Raw genomic sequence first — 20,549 nt, forward strand, 5'->3', positions numbered from 1 at the left:
AAGGGCAAATTCCTTAAAGCTACACACCTAGTAAGTAGTGAGGTCAAATTAAACACTGAGTGGTCTGGTTCCAGAGGCAATGTGTGAATGAGGGTAAAAATACTTAGAAGTTTTTGTTCAATGAAATGTTGCCCATAGTGTGCCTGGTACATATATGCGCTCATAACCATTATATTTCTTTTTTCCCTCCCTCCAGTCCATCAGGGACGCTGGAGGAATTGTGGTCAAGATGGCAGCCAAGCAGACTGAGCCCGTCACTGTTATCAGCCTTCGGAAGCTGAGCCTGGGGGCCCCAGAGCCGCAGCAGCAGAAAGGTAAGATCATCAAACACGTCTCCGGCTCTCAAGATGGGGCTCCAGTCTCCTGCCCAGCAGAATAGCTAGTGTTAGAATAATGAGTGTGGTTTTCCAAGGGCTGCAATGACCCACAGGCCTCCCCTCCTGCCAGCACCGCTCCTCACCCTCCGTCTGTCCTCCTTAGAGCTAAAGACATTCACGGTGGAGGATGCGGTGGAGACCATCGGGTTTGGACGCTTCCACATTGCCCTGTTTCTGATCATGGGCAGCACCGGGGTGAGTGCTTCCTGGAGACCCTTGAGCCTCCAAAGCTGACTTCTCATTGTGGAACACAATGTTTTCCATTGGCCTCCAGCTGGGCTGACCATTCCAGGGCATGGGAGGCGCGTGGAGGGCAGCAGGTGCGGGTGAGGTGGGCTGATCCAAAAAACACTTCCTCCACCTGTGGCAGGTGTTTGGTAGGGAACAAATGAATATCTGTGTCTCTCAAAACCCACGTTGAAAATGTTCAGGGTTGCAGTCCTGGGGACAGGAGGAAGCCGTGGCGTTGCTGTGCGTAGAGTTCCTCACAGGCGCCCAGACATTCTGCACTGGCGTCACCTGCTGTGATTGCAGACTCCAGGGCCCTCAAAAGGCACTCCTGGGGGCTTCTTATTTACTGCCATGGGTCAAATGTGTTCCTTCAAAATCCAGGTGTGGCCAATGTGCTGAGAGATAAGGCCCCTAGGAGGGGAGGAGGCCACGAGGGTCCTGGGAGACGGCCCTTTAAAAGAGGCTCCAGCCAGCAGCCTCAGCTGATTGCTATGGTGCTCCTTCCCCTCCGGAGGACCAGCTCTTGCCAAGCAACAGAACCTGCCCGCGCTTTGATCTCAGACTTCCCAGCCTCCAGAACTGTGAGAAAAGAAATTTCTGTTCCTTTTATTTTGAAACGGAGCCTCTCAATGTTACCCAGACCGTCTGCACTCCTGGGCTCTGCTGATCCTCCTGCCTCAGCCTCCAAAGTAGCTGGGGCTACAGGCGTGTGGGTTTGCTTTTCACTCCTTTGTTTTGGGTTCTGTAGATTGAGCTCAGGGCGCTTTACCACTGAACTACATCCCCAGCGCTTTTTTATTTTGAGATGGGATCTTGCTAAATTTGACCTTGAACTTGCAATCCTCCTGCCTCAGCCCAAGTCACTGGGGCTATAGGGTGAGCCACAGTGCCCAGCTGAATTTCTGTTCCTTACCAATTACCCAGTCTCAGGTATTTTGTTGTAGCAGCATCGATGGACTAAGACATTTACCAAATGCTGTTTTGAGGAAGGAAAAAGCTCAACTCCGAGGCTTTCCAACACTAGTGCTGTTTGTGAAACTGCAAGACCACAGCTGTTTCCTTGGTGTGTGGTGGTTTAAAGCCCCATAGTGAGATTCGCAATGATAACAGGTGGACCGGCAGCTCTGAGTTAGGTGGTGGCCCTGTGGTTTGGGGGTGGGGGGTAAAGGTTCCCAAGAGGGAAACCAGTGAGTGGCAGGGAGCTCTGACCCTCACCGCTCAGCCAACGGTCTAAGGAAGAGTCCGGAGGGACGGAGGAGGCAGGGAAGCTCTGAGGCATTTCTCAGAACCTACTTTGACACTAATTGACAATAGAACTTAGGACGTTTTCTTATGTGTAAGGTGAAGTTTCTCGTAAGTTCCATATTTTAAGATTCCACACTCAAGGGACAACAGGGTGTGACGGGGTAGGACTTTACCACCCACTCTCTCCCAGGTTCAGAACATCTCAGAGTGACCTGGCTTCTGTTTCAATTCCCCTGAGTCCACATGCAAGGAGGGGCCCTTTGCCAGACCACCCCATCCTCCCCCTCTCACACAAAGGAGCCAGAACTGTTTATCTGAATGCAGGAACAGAGCCCTTTACCTGTGTCGGGAAGGGTGCTTTAGATGGGATCCTCTCATGAGAGTGGCTGTGTGCACAGTGATGGGCTGTGGCTGCCCCTGGCCCCACCTCTCCACGCCTGACTGTCGGCCCTCTTTATGCTTTTGTTCAGAGGCAGTTGGAGCAGCACTTGGGGCTCAGGGCCTCATGCAACTGGGACATAGTGTAATAGCACCCTCGGCGCTGAGCAGCCTCAGCCCACGATCGGGAGGGTCCTGGTCTTCTCTCCACTCTTCCACGAGTTCTTCTAAGATCTGCACAATGAAGCTCACCCATGAACCCCAGCTTGGCTCCTGGCAGGTTCCTCTTCCCTAAGGTTGTTGGGAGGTGAGGGGGAGTTTTATTCCTTATTGGTTTATTTCCTTCTAGGACTCTGTGGAGGAGTGGCATCCTGCTCTCTGTGCTGAGGGAGAAAGGTTTAGTAAATCAAACGTCCTTAGATAGTCATGCTGGGTTTTGTCTATTTGTTTACCATACTGAGAATTGAAGTCAGGGCCTTGTGCATGTAGCTGTACCCCTGAGCTACACTGCCTCCCAGCCCTTTATTTATTTATTTATTTATTTTTTAAAATTTGAGACAGGAGCTTGCTAAGTTTCCCATGCTGGTCTAGAACTTGAGATCCTCCTGCCTCAGCCTCCTGAGTAGCTGGGATTATAGGTGTGGCCACTGTACCTGGCTGGTGTTCTGTCTTATTCTGGATACTTTCTGACCAAAAACAAGCCAGTCATCTTAACTCCGAACATGACGGTAATCCCTAAGGGAAGATAAGACATAATGATACACTTGAACTCCCCCACACAGGTGATATCACTTTACCCATTTCATCCCAGATCTCCAAGTTAACACAGATTAAAGTGGAATTATAAGTAACTCATGGATAGCCTGGCACTGCTGTCAAAGGACATACCCCAAATAAGTCCATCACCTTTCCCCTCCTGATACAATGATGCCAATATTCATCTTGGCCACCAGACATGTAATTTCACAAGTAGCTGGGCTACTGGCAAGTCACACAATTCTAGTCCCAGTGATGTGGAGTGAGAGAATCCCCTGAGTCCAGGAGTTCAAGGCCAGCCTGGGTAACAGACCTCATCTCAAAAACAAGCCTTGGATTCATCTTCAACTTGTTCTTGATGATTATCCTGTACCTGATTTCTACTCTCTCTTTCTGTTTATTTTTTCAATTCTTTATTAGCATCTACTTCCTTTTCCTGGGAAATGAATTAATCTGCAATGGATTTCAGGGTATGAATAGCAGATCATATTCAATACTTATTGAAATATTTAGTAGCACACCCCATATTGCTGACTATTTTTTCCCAGTGTGAACTTATATTGTACTATTAATTGCTTTGTTTTCCAGCTTTTGTGAATCTTCCCAGCCTCTTGAGATCAGAGACTATTTCACAGATCAGTTTGCAAGGGGTGTGCCCTGCAGTCCTCAGGGATGGGTGCAAGGGCAGAGCTGGTTGATGCGGAGGCTGGTGGTTGGCCAGGCGGGCCTACTAGCCGAGGGACTGGCCCCACACAGCATTCTCACAGGATTAATGCAAATGCAGAAGGCAGCAAAATCACAAGTGAATACATGTCACAAAACTTTGGGGTCCCTCTCAAGTTGTTCAAACCAAAAATATTACATCATGAGAACCATAGTTCTGTAGTTCTGTATCCAACTGGCTTTGCGGGGTGGTACTCAATATGTGCTCTCTAAATGAAGGAGGGAAGGAAGAAAAATTAGGACTTGGAAGGGAGAGAGAAGACGGGCAGACGTGGGAGGAAGTGACAACAAGCTGGCACTTAGACATGGCATTATTTCCCTCCTCTTTAAGGTTGTCGAGGCCATGGAGATCATGTTAATAGCTGTTGTGTCTCCTGTCATCCGCTGTGAATGGCAACTGGAGAATTGGCAGGTGGCATTTGTGACCACGGTGAGTATCTGCTTCCTGTGCCAGGAATGAGCTAACCGAGGGCCTGGGCACCCTTTCCTCCACTCCACGGGGCTGAGAGCCAAGAGACGCCTCACCACAGGGAGGGTTGGCGCCTGTGAGCACTGGTTTTGAGGCCAAAGCTAGCATTTGATGTTTTTCTCCTTCCCACGAGGGTGCATGACCTTGATCTGCTTGCATTCCAGCCTAGAGCAAGAGCCCAGAGAAGGGAGGGTCGGAGGACCCTTGCATCATGAGTTCATTGTGGGCTAAATTTGGGTGACCAGGAAGCTAATCAGTTGAACCTTAGTGACTTAGCAAATACCCTCTGTGAATTATGGCTCATTTGACTTTTCTCAAAGACCATTATGAATAGCCTTATGAATTGTATGACCCAATTTTGCTACAAAGTGTTATTAAGCATATTACCTATCATTCTTTCAAAAAGCAGGTAGTAAGTACCAATTAATTACTAGTAGACTGGGTGCGTGTGAGTGAGTGTGTGTGTGTGTGTGTGTGTGTGTGTGTATACACAAAGGTGCCCAAGCCAGGGGTGTCTGTTTTGGAGACTACAGAAAGTTCCAAGTTGCTCAAGTAGAAAGGGAAAAGTGGGAGAAACCGGAGGTGAGTTTTCCTTCATGGAAGGTGCCAGAAGTGCCTCTAGTCTTCATAGACCCCATTCTGTCTAAGCACTGTTCTCCAACATTGGGCCAAATTGCAAAAACCAAGCAAAAAATATTTGACATGAATATGCATAAGTTTTCAAATTACCATTTTGTAGAACAAAAATCAATTTTATGTAAAAGCATTATTTTTATTTATTTTTTATTCTAATTTGTTATATATGATAGCAGAATGCATTACAATTCATATTACACACATAGAGCAGGTTGTACACAAAATAGTCACATTACTCATGTCTTCATACATGTACTTAGGGTAATGGATGTCCATCTCATTCCACCATCTTTCCTCCCCCCATGCCCCTCCTTTCTCCCCCCAACCCCTCTGCCCTATCTAGAGTTTGTCTAATCCTCCCATGCTCCCGCTCCCAACCCCACTATGAATCAGCCTCCTTATATCAGAGAAAACATTTTTCATTTGGTTTTTAGGGATTGGCTAACTTCCCTTAGCATTATGTTATCCAACTCCGTTCATTTACCTGAAAATGCCATGATTTTTGTCCTCTTTTATTGCCAAATAATATTCCATTGTGTATATACATCACATTTTCTTTATTCATTCATCTACTGAATGGCATCCTAGTTTGGTTTCACAGTTTAGCTATTGTAAATTGGGCTTCTATAAACATTGATGTGGCTGTGTCCCTGTAGTATGCTGTTTTTTAAGTCCTTTGTGTATATACCAAGGAGTGGGATAGCTGGGTCAAATGGTGGTTCCATTCCAAGTTTTCCAAGGAATCTCCATACTGTTTTCCATATTGGCTGCACCAATTTGCAGTCCCACCAGCAATGTGTGCCTTTTCCCCCCACATCCTTGCCAACACTTATTGTTGTTTGTATTCTTAATAGCTGCCATTCTGACTGGCATAAGATGAAATTTTACAGTAGTTTTGATTTGCATTTCTCTAAATACTAGAAATGTTGAAAATTTTTTCAAATATTTGTTGATTGATTGTATATTATCTTCTGAGAAGTATCTATTTGGTTCCTTGATTGGGGGTTATTTATTTTTTTGGTGTTTAGCTTTTTGCGTTCTTTATATACCCTAGAGATTAGTGCTCTATCTGATGTGCATGTGGTAAAAATTTGCTCCCATTCTGGAGGCTCTCTCTTCACCTCACTGATTGTTTTCTTTGCTGAAAAGAAGCTTTTTAGTTGAATCCATCCCATTTATTGATTCTTGTTTTTAATTCTTGTGCTATAGGAGTCTTATTAAGGAAGTTGGTGCCTAATCCCACATGATGGTGATATGGGCCTACTTTTTCTTCTATTAGACACAGGGTCTCTGGTTTAATTCCTAGGTCCTTGATTCACTTTGAGTGTTGTGTATGGATTTCCAGTTTTCCCAGCACCATTTTCTCCAATGTATGTTCTGTTGCCTTTGTCTAATATAAAATAATTGTAATTATGTGGGTTAGTCTCTGTGTCCTCTCTTCTGTATCATTGGTCTACCGGTCTATTTTGGTGCCAATACCATGCTGTTTTACTATTGTCTGTAGTATAGTTTAAGGTCTGGTATAGTGATGCCACATGCTTCACTTTTTAGCTATTCTGGGTCTCTTATTTTTCCAGGTGAATTTCATGACTGCTTTTTCTATTTCTATGAGGAATGTCATTGGGATTTTGATTGGAATTTTATTAAATCTGTATAGTGCTTTTGGTAGTATGGTCATTCTGACAATATTAATTCTGCCTATCCAAGAACAAGGGAGATCTTTCCATATTCTAAGGTCTTTTTAAATTTCTTTCTTTAGTGTTCTGTAGTTTTCATTGTAGAGGTCTTTCACCTCTTTTGTTAGGTTTATTCCCAATTTTTTTTTTGAGGCTATTATAAATGGGTAGTTTTCCTTGTTTCTCTTTCAGAGGACTTGTCACTGATATACAGAAATGCCTTTGATTTATAGGTGTTGATTTGTATTCTACTTTGCTGAATTCATTTACTAGTATTAAAAGTTTTCTGTGGATTTTTTTGGGGGGTCTTCTAGGTATAGAATCATATCATTGGCAAATAGTGCTAATTTGAGTTCTTTTTTTTTTTCTATCTGTATCCCTTTAATTTCTTTCATCTGTCTAATTTCTCTGGCCAGTGTTTCAAGAATTATGTTAAATAGAAGTGGTGAAAGAGGGCATCACTGTCTTGTTCTAATTTTTAGAGGGAATGCCTTCAATTTCTCTCCATTTAGAATGATGTTGTCCTGGGGCTTAGCATGGATAGCCTTTATGATGTTGAGATATGTTTCTGTTATCCCTAGTTTTTCTAGTGTCTTGAACATGAAGGGGTGCTGTATTTTGTCGAATGCTTTTTCTGAGTCTATTGAGATGATCATATGATTCTTATCTTTAAGTCTATTGATGTGATGAATTACATTGATTGGTTTCTGGATGTTGAACCAACTTTGCATCCCTGGGATGAATCCCATTTGATCACGATGTACTATCTTTTTGATATTTTTTTTTGTATTTGATTTGCCAGAATTTTATTGAGAATTTTTGCTTTTGGTAGTATGGTCATTCTGTTCATTAGAGATATTGGCCTGAATTTTTCTTTCTTTGTGTCTGTCTGGTTTTGGAATCGGGGTGATATTGGCCTTATAGAATGAGTTTGGAAGTGCTCCCTCTTTTTCTATTTCACAAAATAATTTGAAGAGTATAGATATTAGTTCTTCTTTATAGGTCTTGTAGAACTCAGCTCTGTATCTATCTGGTCCTGGGCTTTTCTTGGTTGGTAGGTTTCTAATGGTGTCTTCTATTTCATTGCTTGAAATTGATCTGTTTAAATCATGTATATAATCCTGATTCAATTTGGGCAAATCATATAACTCTAGAAATTTGTCAATGCTTTCCATATTTTCTATTTTATTGGAGTACAAGTTTTCAAAATAATTTCTAATTATCTTCTATATTTCTATAGTTTCTGTTATGATATTTCCTTGTTCATCATTAATAATTTGAGTTTTCTCTTGCTTTCTCTTTATTAGCTTGGCTAAGGGTTTGTGTCAATTTTATTCTTTTTTTTCCAAAGAACCAATCTTTTGTTTTGTCAATTTTTTCAATTATTTTGTTTAAATTTCATTGATTTCAGCTCTGATTTTAATTGTTTCCTGTCTTCTACTGCTTTTGGGGTTGATTTGTTCTTTTTCTATGGCTTTGAGATGTAATGTTAATTTGCCGCAGTCCGGCTGCAGCAAAATAACCGGGGGGTGACGAATAACTTGTGTACGTTGATACAGCAGGAGTAGGAGCCGTTTATTGCAGGACAGGAGCAGTATTTATACATTCCACACAGCTTATCTAATTAGCATAAACTAGATACATCAGTCAACCAATCAGGAATCTCCACACTTAATGGCTCACTTTTGTTACTTCTCAAACCACTCCCTCTGGCATTTTGCCAGGCACCATCCAGACTTGTTTACGAACTCTAACATTCCCCTGGCAAAATGCCAGGTGTTATTTTTACTTATTTACAGACTCTAACATTTCCCCCTTTTGTTTAATTTAAATAACGACCATAGTGGTTCTTACAGAAACACCATAAGTAACCTGCTACAAACAGAAAGGGAGGATACAAAATGCCACAATACCAAGCCAATTGATGGCTCCATGCAAGAAGCCCTTGGAAAAATTATACCAGCAATGACACTGTTAGCAAAGATATAGATTACAGTTTGTTGTCTCAGTCTAGGTAAAGCAGTGTCTCAATAGATTAACTCACAGTCCAGGTAAATCACAGTCCAGGTAAGTTCTGCAGGCAGCTAGCTTAATCCGAAGTCTCGAAGTCTCATCCGTTTCTCAGCCGAAGTTTCATCCAGTTTTCAGCAACACTGGAAATTCTTCCACCCTCGTTTTCACCGGCACTGGGACGAAGGCAGGAACTCCAGCAATGGTGTTAAAGAAAATCCTGTAGCATTCTACTAAGAAAACAACCTTCTGAACAATTTAGTACATTATCTCAAGGTTTTTTTGCATTTGAAATAAGCCTTAATAGTGCTCATTACTCATTAGCTTCCAGGTGTGGGAGAAACATTGTAGCTTAGTTATTGGCATTGAAAATGACCAAACATCAGGGACACCAGTAGCGTCTTCTGCTGGCTGTAGTGCCTGGGCAGCCCCAGATGGCCCTGGGGAGTGTCCCGGACTCAAACTGCTTCCGGACACAGGGAGCAAGAGCCTGCGAGACTGTGCCTCCAGGTCAGGTCTAGATTTGGGCTCGCGGCAGTGGAAGAGCCAGCTCCCCAGCCAGAAGGCGGGGAAGGGTCAGTCGCTGCCGCCTCTTGGAAAATCCTTGCTGCGCTGTGACCGGCTTGCACACTCGGCAGCCGCCTCTCTGCTTCACGCACCCTCCGGTAATGAAAAGTATTTAGTAATAGCCTTTCGCTGCAACTTTTTTCCTGATAATCTTTCTTCTTCTGAACTTTCTTTTTCTTTCTGACTAGAGTTCCTGGGCTTCCATCAACACATGCCCTAACTATTCTTGGTTCCACTGGGGTGCCTTCTTCCCTTAGTAATTTACTTCTCACCCCTTCCATATTTTCATCATAAAGACAATACAATACACTGAGACAAAACAAGACACAAACATACTGCATCAATCTTCTCCATTTTCTTGAAATGGCCATTTTTCCTCTCGCCCTATCTGCCTAGGGACAAGCAGATTTGCTCCCGTCCTATCTATGGATGGGCAGCTTTTTTTCGTCACTTACCCCCCCCCCCCCCCCCCCCGAGTGTCCCGGGGCTCCCCGTAACGGGCCACCATCTGCCGTAGTCCGGCTGCAGCAAAATAACCGGGGGGTGACGAATAACTTGTGTACGTTGATACAGCAGGAGTAGGAGCCGTTTATTGCAGGACAGGAGCAGTATTTATACATTCCACACAGCTTATCTAATTAGCATAAACTAGATACATCAGTCAACCAATCAGGAATCTCCACACTTAATGGCTCACTTTTGTTACTTCTCAAACCACTCCCTCTGGCATTTTGCCAGGCACCATCCAGACTTGTTTACGAACTCTAATATTCCCCTGGCAAAATGCCAAGTGTTATTTTGACTTATTTACAGACTCTAACATTAATTCATTTATTTGTTGACATTTTCTTTTAAGGAATGAACTCCATGCAATGAACTTTTCCTCTTAGTACTGCCTTCATAGTGTCCTAGAGATTTCGATATGTTGTATCAGTGTTCTCATTCACCTCTAAAAATTTTTTAATCTCCTACTTGATGTCTTTTGCAACCCATTATTCATTCAGTACCATATTATTTAGTCTCCAGGTGTTGGAGTAATTTTTATTTTTTATTTTATCATTGAATTCTAATTTCATTCCATTGTGATCTGATATAATGCAGGGTAGTATCTCTACTTTTTTGTATTTGTGAAGAGTTGCTTTGTGGCATAATATATGGTCTATTTTAGAGAAGGATCCATGTGCTGCTGAGAAGAAAGCATATTTGCTCATTGATGGATGAATTATTCTATATAAGTCTGTCTAGTCTGTTATTGATTGATTATTGGGTTCTATAATGTCTTTCTTTGTTCATATTTGGAAGATATATCAAGTGGTGAAAGAGGTGTATTAAAGTCACCCAAAATTATTGTGTTGTGGTCAATTTGACTCTTGAACTTGAGAAGAATTTGTTTGAACATAGATGCTCTATTGTTTGGGGCATATATATTTATAATTGTTATGTCTTGTTGGTGTATGGTTTCTTTGAGCAGTATGTAATGTCCATCTTTATCCCTTTTGATTAACTTTAGCTTGAAGTCTACTTTATTTCATACAAGGATGGAAACTCCTGCTTGCTTCTGCAGTCCATGTGAGTGGTATGATTTATCCCAACGTTTCACTTTTGGTCTGTGTATGTCTTTTCCTAAGAGATGAGTCTCCTGGAGGCAGCATATTGTTTGGTCTTTTTCAATCTGATAGCCTATGTTTTTTTATTATTGAGTTTGGGCCATTAACATTTGGAGTTATTATTGAGTCATGATTTGTAATAGTCATTTTTGTTTATTTTTGTTACTTAACTTGACTTGGTTTCTCCTTAGATTAATTTTTCCTTTAGTGTAATGTCTCCCTCTGCTGATTTTCATTGTTGGTTTTTTTATTTCTTCTTCGTGGAATATTTTGCCAAGGATGTTCTGTAGTGCAGGTTTTCTAACTGTAAATTCTTTTAACTTTTGTTTATCATGGAAGGTTTTTATTTCATCCTCAAATCTAAATCTTAATTTTGCTGGGTACAAGATTCTTGGTTGGCATCCATTTTCTTTCAGAGCTTGGTATCTGTTGTTCCAGGATCTTCTGGTTTTCAGGGTCTGGGTTGAAAAATCTACACATAACCTAATTGGTTTTCCCCTATATGTAATCTGATTTCTTTCTCTCATGGCTTTTAATATTCTGTCCTTATTCTGTACATTAGGCATTTTCATTATAATGTGCTTTGATGTGGATCTGTTGTGATTTTGTACATTTGGTGTCATGTAAGCCTCTTGAATTTGGTTTTCCAATTCATTCTTCATGTTCAGAAATTTTGTGATATTATTTCATTGAATGTATTGTCTTTTTATGCTATCCCATATATATATAATTTTTTTTTGAGAGAGATTGAGAGAATTTTTTTAAATATTTATTTTTCAGTTTTTGGTGAACTCAACATCTTTATTTTATTTTTATGTGGTGCTGAGGATTGAATCCAGTGCCCTGTGCATGCCAGGCGAGCGCGTTACGGCTTGAGCCACATCCCCAGCCCCCATCCCATATTTTTGAATGTTTTGCTCATGATTTCTTACCATCTTCACTGTGTGGCCTACATTATTTTAAAGATTATATATTTTGTCTTCATTGTCTGAGGTCCTATCTTCCAAGTGGTCTAATCTGTTGGTGATGCTTTCAATTGAACTTTTAATTTGGTTTATTGTTTCTTTCATTTCAAGGATTTCTGTTTGGTTTTCTTTCTTTCTTTTTTTTTTTTTCTTCTTCTAGAATCTCTATCTCCCTATTAAAGTAATCTTTTGCTTCTTGTCTTTGTTTATGTAGCTCTTTTGCTGCCTGTATTGCTCTCTTATATCATCCTTTAATTCACAGAACATTTTAATTATGTACATCCTGAACTTCTTCTCAGTCATTTCTTCTGCTGTGCTGGCCATGGATTCTAATAATATGGTATCTTGATGTTTGGGGCACTTTCCTCGTCTTTTCATATTGTGTGTGTGTCTTCCCTTCTAGCTCTGTGGGTCCTCGGCGTTACCGTTTTTACCCTATAGGCTTATAGTACCCCTGTAGGGTTTCAGTACCTCTCCTTTGAGGGTAAGGACAATGTTAACAGAGCCCAATATAAACAAAATACCACCTAAAAACAAATAGTTGCTATTAAGACGTTTACATTTTTGTCACAATGTACACAAATGGTGAATTCAATTATTATCTACAATATAATCAGTGAGTTTGTAAAAGAGTTTACAGTTTCTGATGGTAGACAAATAACCTGGGGAGAGGAATAGGATGATATGCTGAGGAGGTAGGAGGTGGGGATATAGAGTTATTGTATCTTAGGAAGTGTGAAAGAGAAGTCTAAAGAGGAAGATTAGTAGCAGGAGAAGGGAGTGGAAGTAATTTGGGGGTAGATAGGTCATTCAGAAGACAATGGAGTACATAAAACAAACACACATATATACTAAAAAAAAAAATAAAAATGTTAAAATAGTAAAAATTGGAGGGGAAAAAAAGAAAATACAACACAGCTGTAATATAGTATTCAGTCTCCTCTGTCCTCAAAATCCTAATTCATGCAAAGCATTTGGTCTCATATATGTTGGAGATGTGAGGGTGGGAGAATGGAGAGGGAGAAGAAAAAAATCTTGAAGGAAGAAGCAAGGATTGTTTTGGTTGGAGATTGGTATCTTTCCTGCTTCCCTTCTCATCCAATAGGTGGGGTGTCTGATGTTAGCTGGTATCTCTGCCCTAAGGATGCTGAAGGTAACCGGGGTGAGAGGGTTGGTCCTGGGTGGAGAGCACCAGGAAGTGGGGTGTGGCACGTGCTGGTCCCTGAGGGGAGACTGCACCTCAGGGATCTTTTTGAACCTTCTCCTGTGATGTGAAATGTTCTCATCTCCTTCTCTCGTCAGTTCCTGGTGTCTCTGTTAGTCTCTAAATTGTATCTCACTCACCCTCTCCCTTACTACTTCCTAATAAGGACCTTTCTCTCTGGGGGTCTTTAGCTTTGCTAAATCTTCTTTCTTAATATCGAAAGAAGCTCTTGATACATGGAAGTGTTGGAAGCCAACACTCTATTTCCCTTGTTAAATTCCTTTATGGATGGTGGACAGTCACTTAGGGGCTTTAAAGAGGGACATGGTCACTTAGGTGGTGGAGAGTCACTTAGGGGCTTTAAAGAGGGACATGGTCCATTTTCCAAGAGACAAGGCCAGAGGAGCAATGCCGGTGAGGTGACAGTTGTAGTTAATGGCAGAATGCACGGGGGTGAGAATGTTCTGGAATCACTTTAACAGATAACATGAGCCAAGGGGGTCAGATAGACGCACAGTGAGGAGAGAAAGTTTGACTGACTTGGAGTCTGGAGCTGGTTTTCATGAAGACAGGACTTAATGGAAATATGAACAAAGGTGCCCAAGCCTTGCTGACAGGAGGGGTATCTGGGAGGTGGATCAATAGTGACAGGATGGCAGTGGCCCTGAGGAGGATAAGTCTCCTTGAGAATTAGGGTTTGAAACTGGTAATGGAAAATTCTAGAATTCCCCCTTCCCCCCAGGCTATGAGGGCCTGGGCAAAGGAGCAGCCCTGGCTGCAGGAGGCTGGGGGAGGTGGGGTGTCCTAGCTTCTACTCGAGGATTTAACCAAATTTTGCTGTGAAATTTAATCTGTTCTGGGTACCAGGAAAAAGTCCCCCCTCATCTGAGTCCTCCCAGATAACACGTGTTATATGCCCAGTTGTGTTTCTTTCTGTGTCTTGCAAGCTGGTCATGGCAGCAAATCTGTCCTTGTTCTCGTAGCTCTATTTCCCTTGTTAGATTTCTTTATAATTTTGTTATACTGGTAACTTTTTTCTAAAGCTATCTCTAATACTTTTAGAAAAAGAACCAGAAATTAATAATTAACCAAAGGTTGTTACTGAAAGCTCAGTCCTCATCCCCATTGCCAATCCAATAATTAGGACATAGTTTTGAGAAAAAGGAAAAAGAAGTTTTATTGCCTTGCTGGCCAAGGAGAAGCAAAGGGGACTCCTGTCCCAGGGGCTGTGATTCCAGCTGTGCCCCAACAGGGGTCAGAATTTACTTGTTAATTTGGGAGATTTCTTAGATCTTCTGGTGCCATCCCTGAAATCTGAGTTAGTGTTCCTGTGATGTGTGTGTGGTCAAGGGCAGATATCCCCAGAGATCAGGAATGGGAAGATTAGGAGAAGAGAAAAATAACATGTCTGTTTTAAAATGAGCCTCAGCACACTCACACATTGCTGGTGGGACTGCAAATTGGTGCAGCCAGTATGGAAAGCAGTATGGAGATTCCTTGGAAAACTTGGAATGGAACCACCATTTGACCCAGCTATCCCACTCCTCGGTCTATACCCAAAGGACTCAAAAACGGCATACTACAGGGACACAGCCACATCAATGTTTATAGCAGCACAATTCACAATAGCTAATCTGTGGAACCAACCTAGATGCCCTTCAGTAGATGAATGGATTAAAAAAATGTGGCATATATACACATGCTGAATATTACTCAGCAATAAAAGAGAATAAAATCATGGCATTTGCAGGTAAATGGATGAAGTGGGAGAAGATAATGCTAAGTGAAGTTAGACAATCCTAAAAAAACAAATGCTGGATGTTTTCTCTGATACAAGGTGACTGACTCATAGTGGGTTAGGGAGAGGGAGCATAGGAAGAATAGATGAACTCCAGATAGGGCAGAGGGGAGGGAGGGGAAGGGAAGGGGCAGGGGGTTATTAATGAGGGTGGAATGTGATGGACATCATCATCCAAAGTACATGTATGAAGACATGAATTGATGTGAACATACTTTATATACAGAGATATGAAAAATTGTGGTATATATGTGTAATAAGAATTGTGATGCATTCCACTGTCATGTATTTAGAAAATAAAAGCAAATTAAAACAACAACAACAATAAAATGAGCCTCAGTGGTGGAGGTGGATCCTTGTTCCAAGGTCTTGGGCTTGTAATAAGTTATTTTTCCCCTTCTGCACAGACCCTATTGTCATGGTTGGAAAACATTATGTGTTGACCTTGTCTTTAGGACACATGTTTACAGCTCACATTTGGTGGGTGGTTGCAACAACATCTCCTAATTTTGCCTAAAGTGGTTCCCGTATCTGCAGTTGACTGATTCCTCCAGCTCCTTTTTGGTGGCTCACCGTTCAGATTTCTCTAGGTAATTAAGCTCACTCAGAGATGGCTGTCCCACTGAGATCCGCACCTCTTCCTGTCCTTTAGTCTCTTTCTTTCATCCTCTTGATATGAGTCCTATCTGGCTTGAGCACCTATCTGCCCCCCAGCTAACTGACAACACAGGATGGATTAAGTCAAAGAGCAACATTTTTGCAGCCCCCAGAGCTAGACACCTCCTAACTCCAACTCCACATTCCTCCCAACCTGGCCTGGGCAATTGTTAATTGAGGATGTTCCTGGAATAAGTTTGGATTGTCCTTTACTCAAAGGCCAATGTGTAGAAGATGAGCATTGGTGGCAGGGGAATCATAATCACCTGCCCAAACCCAAAGAATGAGCTCAGAGACGTGAGGTACAGTGGAGGCAAGGTTTTAATGGGCAATTTTGCAAGAGTGGTGTCTGGGTGAACAGGCACACTCAGAGAGGGTTCAGTAGCATTATTATTATTTTGGTACTGGGGATTAAACTCAGGGGCACTCGACCACTGAGCCACATCCCCAGCCCTATTTTGTATTTTATTTAGAGTCTGGGTCTCTCTGAGCTGCTTAGTGCCTCGCTGTTGCTGAGGCTGGCTTTGAACCCTTGATCCTCCTGCCTTAGCTTCCTGAGCCTCTGGGATTACAGGCGTGTGCCACCAGGTCCAGCCCTACAATCAGCATTTTCTCACCTAGTAGGCAAGGTGCCTCCTCTGATTCCTGACTGGTTAACTACTGCAGGGAGCATAATCTTCCAGGATGTCACGTAGGTTTTACTGTCTCCTGTTAGTTTAAAGAATTGTACCTTCAGCGGTCTCCACTTCCCTTTGTTCTCTGGTGGTGGCAGGAAGCATGGGCTGGGTACATTGAGACATGGACTCAGTTTCTCTGTTGGTCAGGCCAGCCCCTTCCCCCACTTCCTGTTTGGATGGACTTTGAATCTGCCACTTTGGGGTGGCTGGTGGCTACTCTGTTCTATTCCCCTCCAGCTGCTTTTCTTACATCCCTAGTAATTTTTATTGTATATTTTTCCAGGTGTTTTTCATTTAAAGCTAAATCCAGTATTCTGGAAAGGGACCACTGGACTTTCTGTTGCTCACAGTGGGAAGCAATCAGGATCTTCCAAGGACTAGCATCTTGGAAGATGGGCTTGACTTTGAAGTTCCATCTTGTGGGGATCAGGGGTGCAAAGGGCTTTTATAGGGGGGAAAGGAGGAGCAGGGGGAAGTCTGTGTGTGGGGTGGGTCTTCCTCATCCAGGACATGGGTCTCCTTTTTCCTTCTCTGAAGTAATGGACGCCGACTTTCTGGGACTGGCTCCTGTGGTTACTTTTGTGATCCTGGGGATTGAACCCAGGGATGCTTTACTACTGAGCAAGATCCCCAGCCCTTTTTATTTATTTATTTTTAATTTTGAGACAGCATCTGACTAGGTGGCTGAGGCTGGCCTCGAACTTGTGATGCTCCCACCTCAGCCTCCTGAGACTACGGGTGTATGCTCCTTACCCACCCATTTTCTGTAGTTCTTTTTAGATGAATTCCTTTTCTACAAGTTAAACCTCACCATGGTTTACATGTTTTATGTTCACTGACCAACAGCACTAATGACTAAGTGGGCATTACAAAAACTTATCTGATACTCTAAAAGAGCTAAAAGAGGTTGAGCAGTTTGCATTTTCACCATTTAAGTAGGGCCTTTCTTTAAATTTGGAATGTGGGGCAGAAGGGAGGCAGGCCAAAGGGAGCAGCTCTGCCTAGGATAACTGCAGACCAGCCGCCCTGGGAAAACCGAGGACTGTGGGTAAGTTACACCCTCACGTTTTGTGAATCAGGGAGTTAGGGGCTGGAGAAAGAAACTTAAACAGAAGAGTCCTGCTTTATACTAAAAATAAGCCCCTGAAGAAAAGGGCAGAACTCCAAGGGGCCGGTGAGGGGGTCAGTGTTGTGACGTCCCAAACAGGGTTACAGGAGGACAGGGCTTTCAAGCTTTGGAGTTAACATGGACTTTGAGTCAAGGTCTCTGTCCTAGAAAGTACAGGGCACCGGGCACCATTTTGGCTGATGTCATGGAGGAATATATAGGGTGGCTTTGTTTGGGGTTCCCTGGGGACAAAGTGCTTTTGTCTACCCGGGGGAAGGGGAGGAAGGGAGAGAAAGAAGAGCGAGCTGCAGAGAGAAACGGCCTTCTCGCTAAAAAAGTGCAAGAATCAAAACTCCTGTGTTTTCCTTTGATTATCCTGGAGGGGACCAGCCAGGGAGCCTGGGCAGGAAGCGCCAGAGCAGCTGGAAGTGCTTGGAGGCAGAAAACCTTGGCTGCAGCACAGACACCTGCTGGGTGGCCTTCCATGAAGACACTGGTGGCAGGGATTTTAGGATTCATGAGCCACTGTGAGAATAAGAAAAATGAACAGATCTGCCTGGGGATTCATATTTGCTTGGAGGAGTTGTTGGGTGGTGGTTGTTGGTGGTACCAGGGATTGAACCCAGGTGCACTTAACTACTGGGCCCCAGCCCCAGCCCTTTTGAAGTTTTATTTAGAGACAGGGTCTCACTAAGTTGCTTAGGGCCTCGCTAAGTTGCTGAGGCTGGCTTTAAACTTGTGATCCTCCTGCCTCAGCCTCCCAAGCCTCTGGGATAATGGGTCTGCGCCACCATGGCCCAGCAAGGTTTTTACATTTTTTTTTATTATTTTTTTGATGAATGCTTGGTTTTGCTGTTGGCAGGAAGTTTATGTTTACTTGTAATCACATGAAGGAAGAAGGCTCTTAGAGGCCACTGCCTGTGTTGGAATAAGGCAGAGCAGGAAGGAATAGAGAGCTCTTTTTAATTAAGAATAGAAATTCACAACTGTGTCTGAGTCCAGTAGAGACCATCATCTGGGAGCAGAGGCAAAGCAGTTACCCGAGTTGCCTGTTCTGTGCACCTGGGGATTGTTATTGTGGTCCTAGGCCAGAGTCCAATACTCCGGGTCTAGTCACTTGCTCCAAATAATCAAAGTAATCCCAGTAGCTCTGGAGCTGGGGCAGGAGCATCACAAGTTCAAAGCCAGCCTCAGCAACTTAGGCCCTAGGCAACTTAGTGAGACCTTGTCTCAAAATAAAAAGGGCTGAGGATGTGGCTCAGTGGTGAAGCGCCCCTGGGTTTGATCCCTAGTACCCTCTGCCTCACAAAAATGAATTTAATATTCAGGACAGCAATGTCAGATTGCAAGGGGAGGCATGGGGACTAGAGTACTCAGCTCTGTCTTCCGGGGGGATTGACATGAGCTTCAGGTTTTAGTTTGGGGTGGGGACAGGAGGGTCTAGCTATCCTGGTCAAACTGGTCTGGTTGATCATCTCGGGATGGTCATGACTATGTTGCTGGGGGCTGAGGCAGGAGGATCACAAATTGGAGACCTGCCTCAGCAGCTCAGCCTCTCCCGCCCAGAGTTAAAATGGCTGGAGGTGTGGCTCCGTGGTGGAGCTTCCCGGGTTCAATTCACAATACCAGGTGCGGGTAGGTGTCCCTGCTGCCTGGGGTGTGGTTTCCACTCTTGTCGAAAGATGTTTATCCTTTAGGCCTGTCGCTCCTGGAATCCAAGGTGACCCCCGGAGGGAGGGACCCAGAGAAAGGACACATTAGAAAGGCAGTGTGGCCTTTGTTCCTCCAAGTTTAGGGCAATGACTGAAGATTCCCAGCTGCTGCTCCGGGGTCTGGAGCAGGGTGTTATGGAAGCTGGTAGCTGACAGCCCGTGGATTACGACTCTGCTCAAATCTTGAAAATACCTTAAGTATTCTTCATCTTGGTCCCTCAGCCTCAAGAGGGGGGAGGAGTCCCAGCTTCACCCAAGGCTGAAAGTAGCAAAGGACACAGCTGCACAATGAAGGTGGAGAAGCCGAGCTGCGTCCAGCTTCCGTGACCCCCTGGACACCTGCAGGCCACAGGGAGAGTCCGTGCTTTGAGCAAAAACAGTCCCAGGGCCTCTTACAGGATGGGCCAGCAGGAAGCTTAAGCGTTGCCCCTGAAGCCCTGACCATGCGACTGGGCAGGGAGACGGGTTTGGGGAATGCCATTCTTCAACTTCCACCCCTGGGGGGGGGGGGTTTCAGTCTGCCTCTGAGCCACATCCCCAGGCCTTTTGATTTTGAGATAGGGTCTTGCTAAGATCCTGAGGCTGGCCTCCAACTTGCGATCCTCCTGCCTCAGTTAAGATGGATGAATGCTTCAAGCACTAAACAAACATCAGAACTCTGCTGAGAGCATAACTCATCCTCAACCCTCCCTCCATCCCTCCAGATGGTGTTTTTTGGCTACATGGTGTCCAGCATCCTCTTTGGCCTCCTGGCTGACAGATATGGCCGCTGGAAGGTAGGTGGGGCCTTGTGGGATTTGGCATTTTCTTCTCTGTTCTTTTGCTTTCTCTGTGTGTGTGTGTGTGTGTGTGTGTGTGTGTGTGTGTTCTAATGCTTCTGTGAACATCCAAGACAGAAAATGTCGAAATTCTCTTCTGATCACACATCCCTGAATCCCAGGCAGGTCGTATTGGTTTTTCATCTGTTCCTGAGGTTTCTGTCCCCATACCCAGTCCAGATATGGAATTGAGGGAGGTGCATAGTTATGTAAGGGTCCCGCGAAACGTCGGAGAAAGAGACCACCAAGTGACCACTCATGCAATTGGCAGAAGGGGGATTTATTGAACCAGCATGCTGGGGCTCCGTGCCCACTCAAGAAGGGAAAGCAGCCCAGAGCCCCAAGCAGGGGCTGAGCACTGCTTAAGTACACTTTTTGGGGAGGGCGGAGGGCTTTGTATACATCAGAACAAATCATCATGAGGCGTGGGAAAATTGAACAACAACTCCTAAACATGATTAGTTCATTCATTGGCGGGAACAGGCCAGGCTGGAGTGATAGGTCATTCCTAAGGAGAGTACACATTCAAACTGATTGGTTCAGGCCCTGCAAGGCCTGCGTGCAACCACACAGACCCCTTCAGTTATTAAACAACCAGACAATCAGGGGAAATGTTTACTGGGTGGTTCTAAGCATTGTCTTAACAGCTACAGAAATTTCAGGTTTTGCAGGTAACATAGAAACCTAACAATACCTCCTTTACATTTTAACTCAGACCTTGCAGCTTAGAAACTTTTACAACACCCGGTCTTTTACCCTTTAACTTTTACGCTTTAACTTCAATTTCTTTTACCCTTACAGTTAAAATTCATTAGGGTGTAGAAATTTGCAGGTATAAACAGGCAAACTCACATTAGTTAATTTTGTATTGTTTTGAAACTAAACTTAAGCCCATATACCTACTCAGATTAAACATCAAGGTATAAATTATCTTC

The 20,549-nt window shown here is 43.6% G+C and overlaps 1 protein-coding gene across 1 annotated transcript in view; it reads left to right on the plus strand.

Annotated features, from left to right (window-relative positions):
* Positions 1–229: 229 nt before the first annotated feature.
* The window catches only part of Svopl (SVOP like), an 83,219-nt gene continuing 62,899 nt past the window's right edge, over positions 230–20,549 (plus strand). The window contains exons 1-4 of the mRNA XM_071611770.1: positions 230–314; positions 481–572; positions 4,042–4,140; positions 19,501–19,572. Of these exons, the coding sequence (XP_071467871.1) occupies positions 230–314; positions 481–572; positions 4,042–4,140; positions 19,501–19,572 (348 nt within the window). The remainder of the gene's footprint in view (positions 315–480; positions 573–4,041; positions 4,141–19,500; positions 19,573–20,549) is intronic.

This window comes from Marmota flaviventris, chromosome 1 (genome assembly GCF_047511675.1).
Source record: "Marmota flaviventris isolate mMarFla1 chromosome 1, mMarFla1.hap1, whole genome shotgun sequence".
Lineage (NCBI taxonomy): Eukaryota > Metazoa > Chordata > Mammalia > Rodentia > Sciuridae > Marmota > Marmota flaviventris.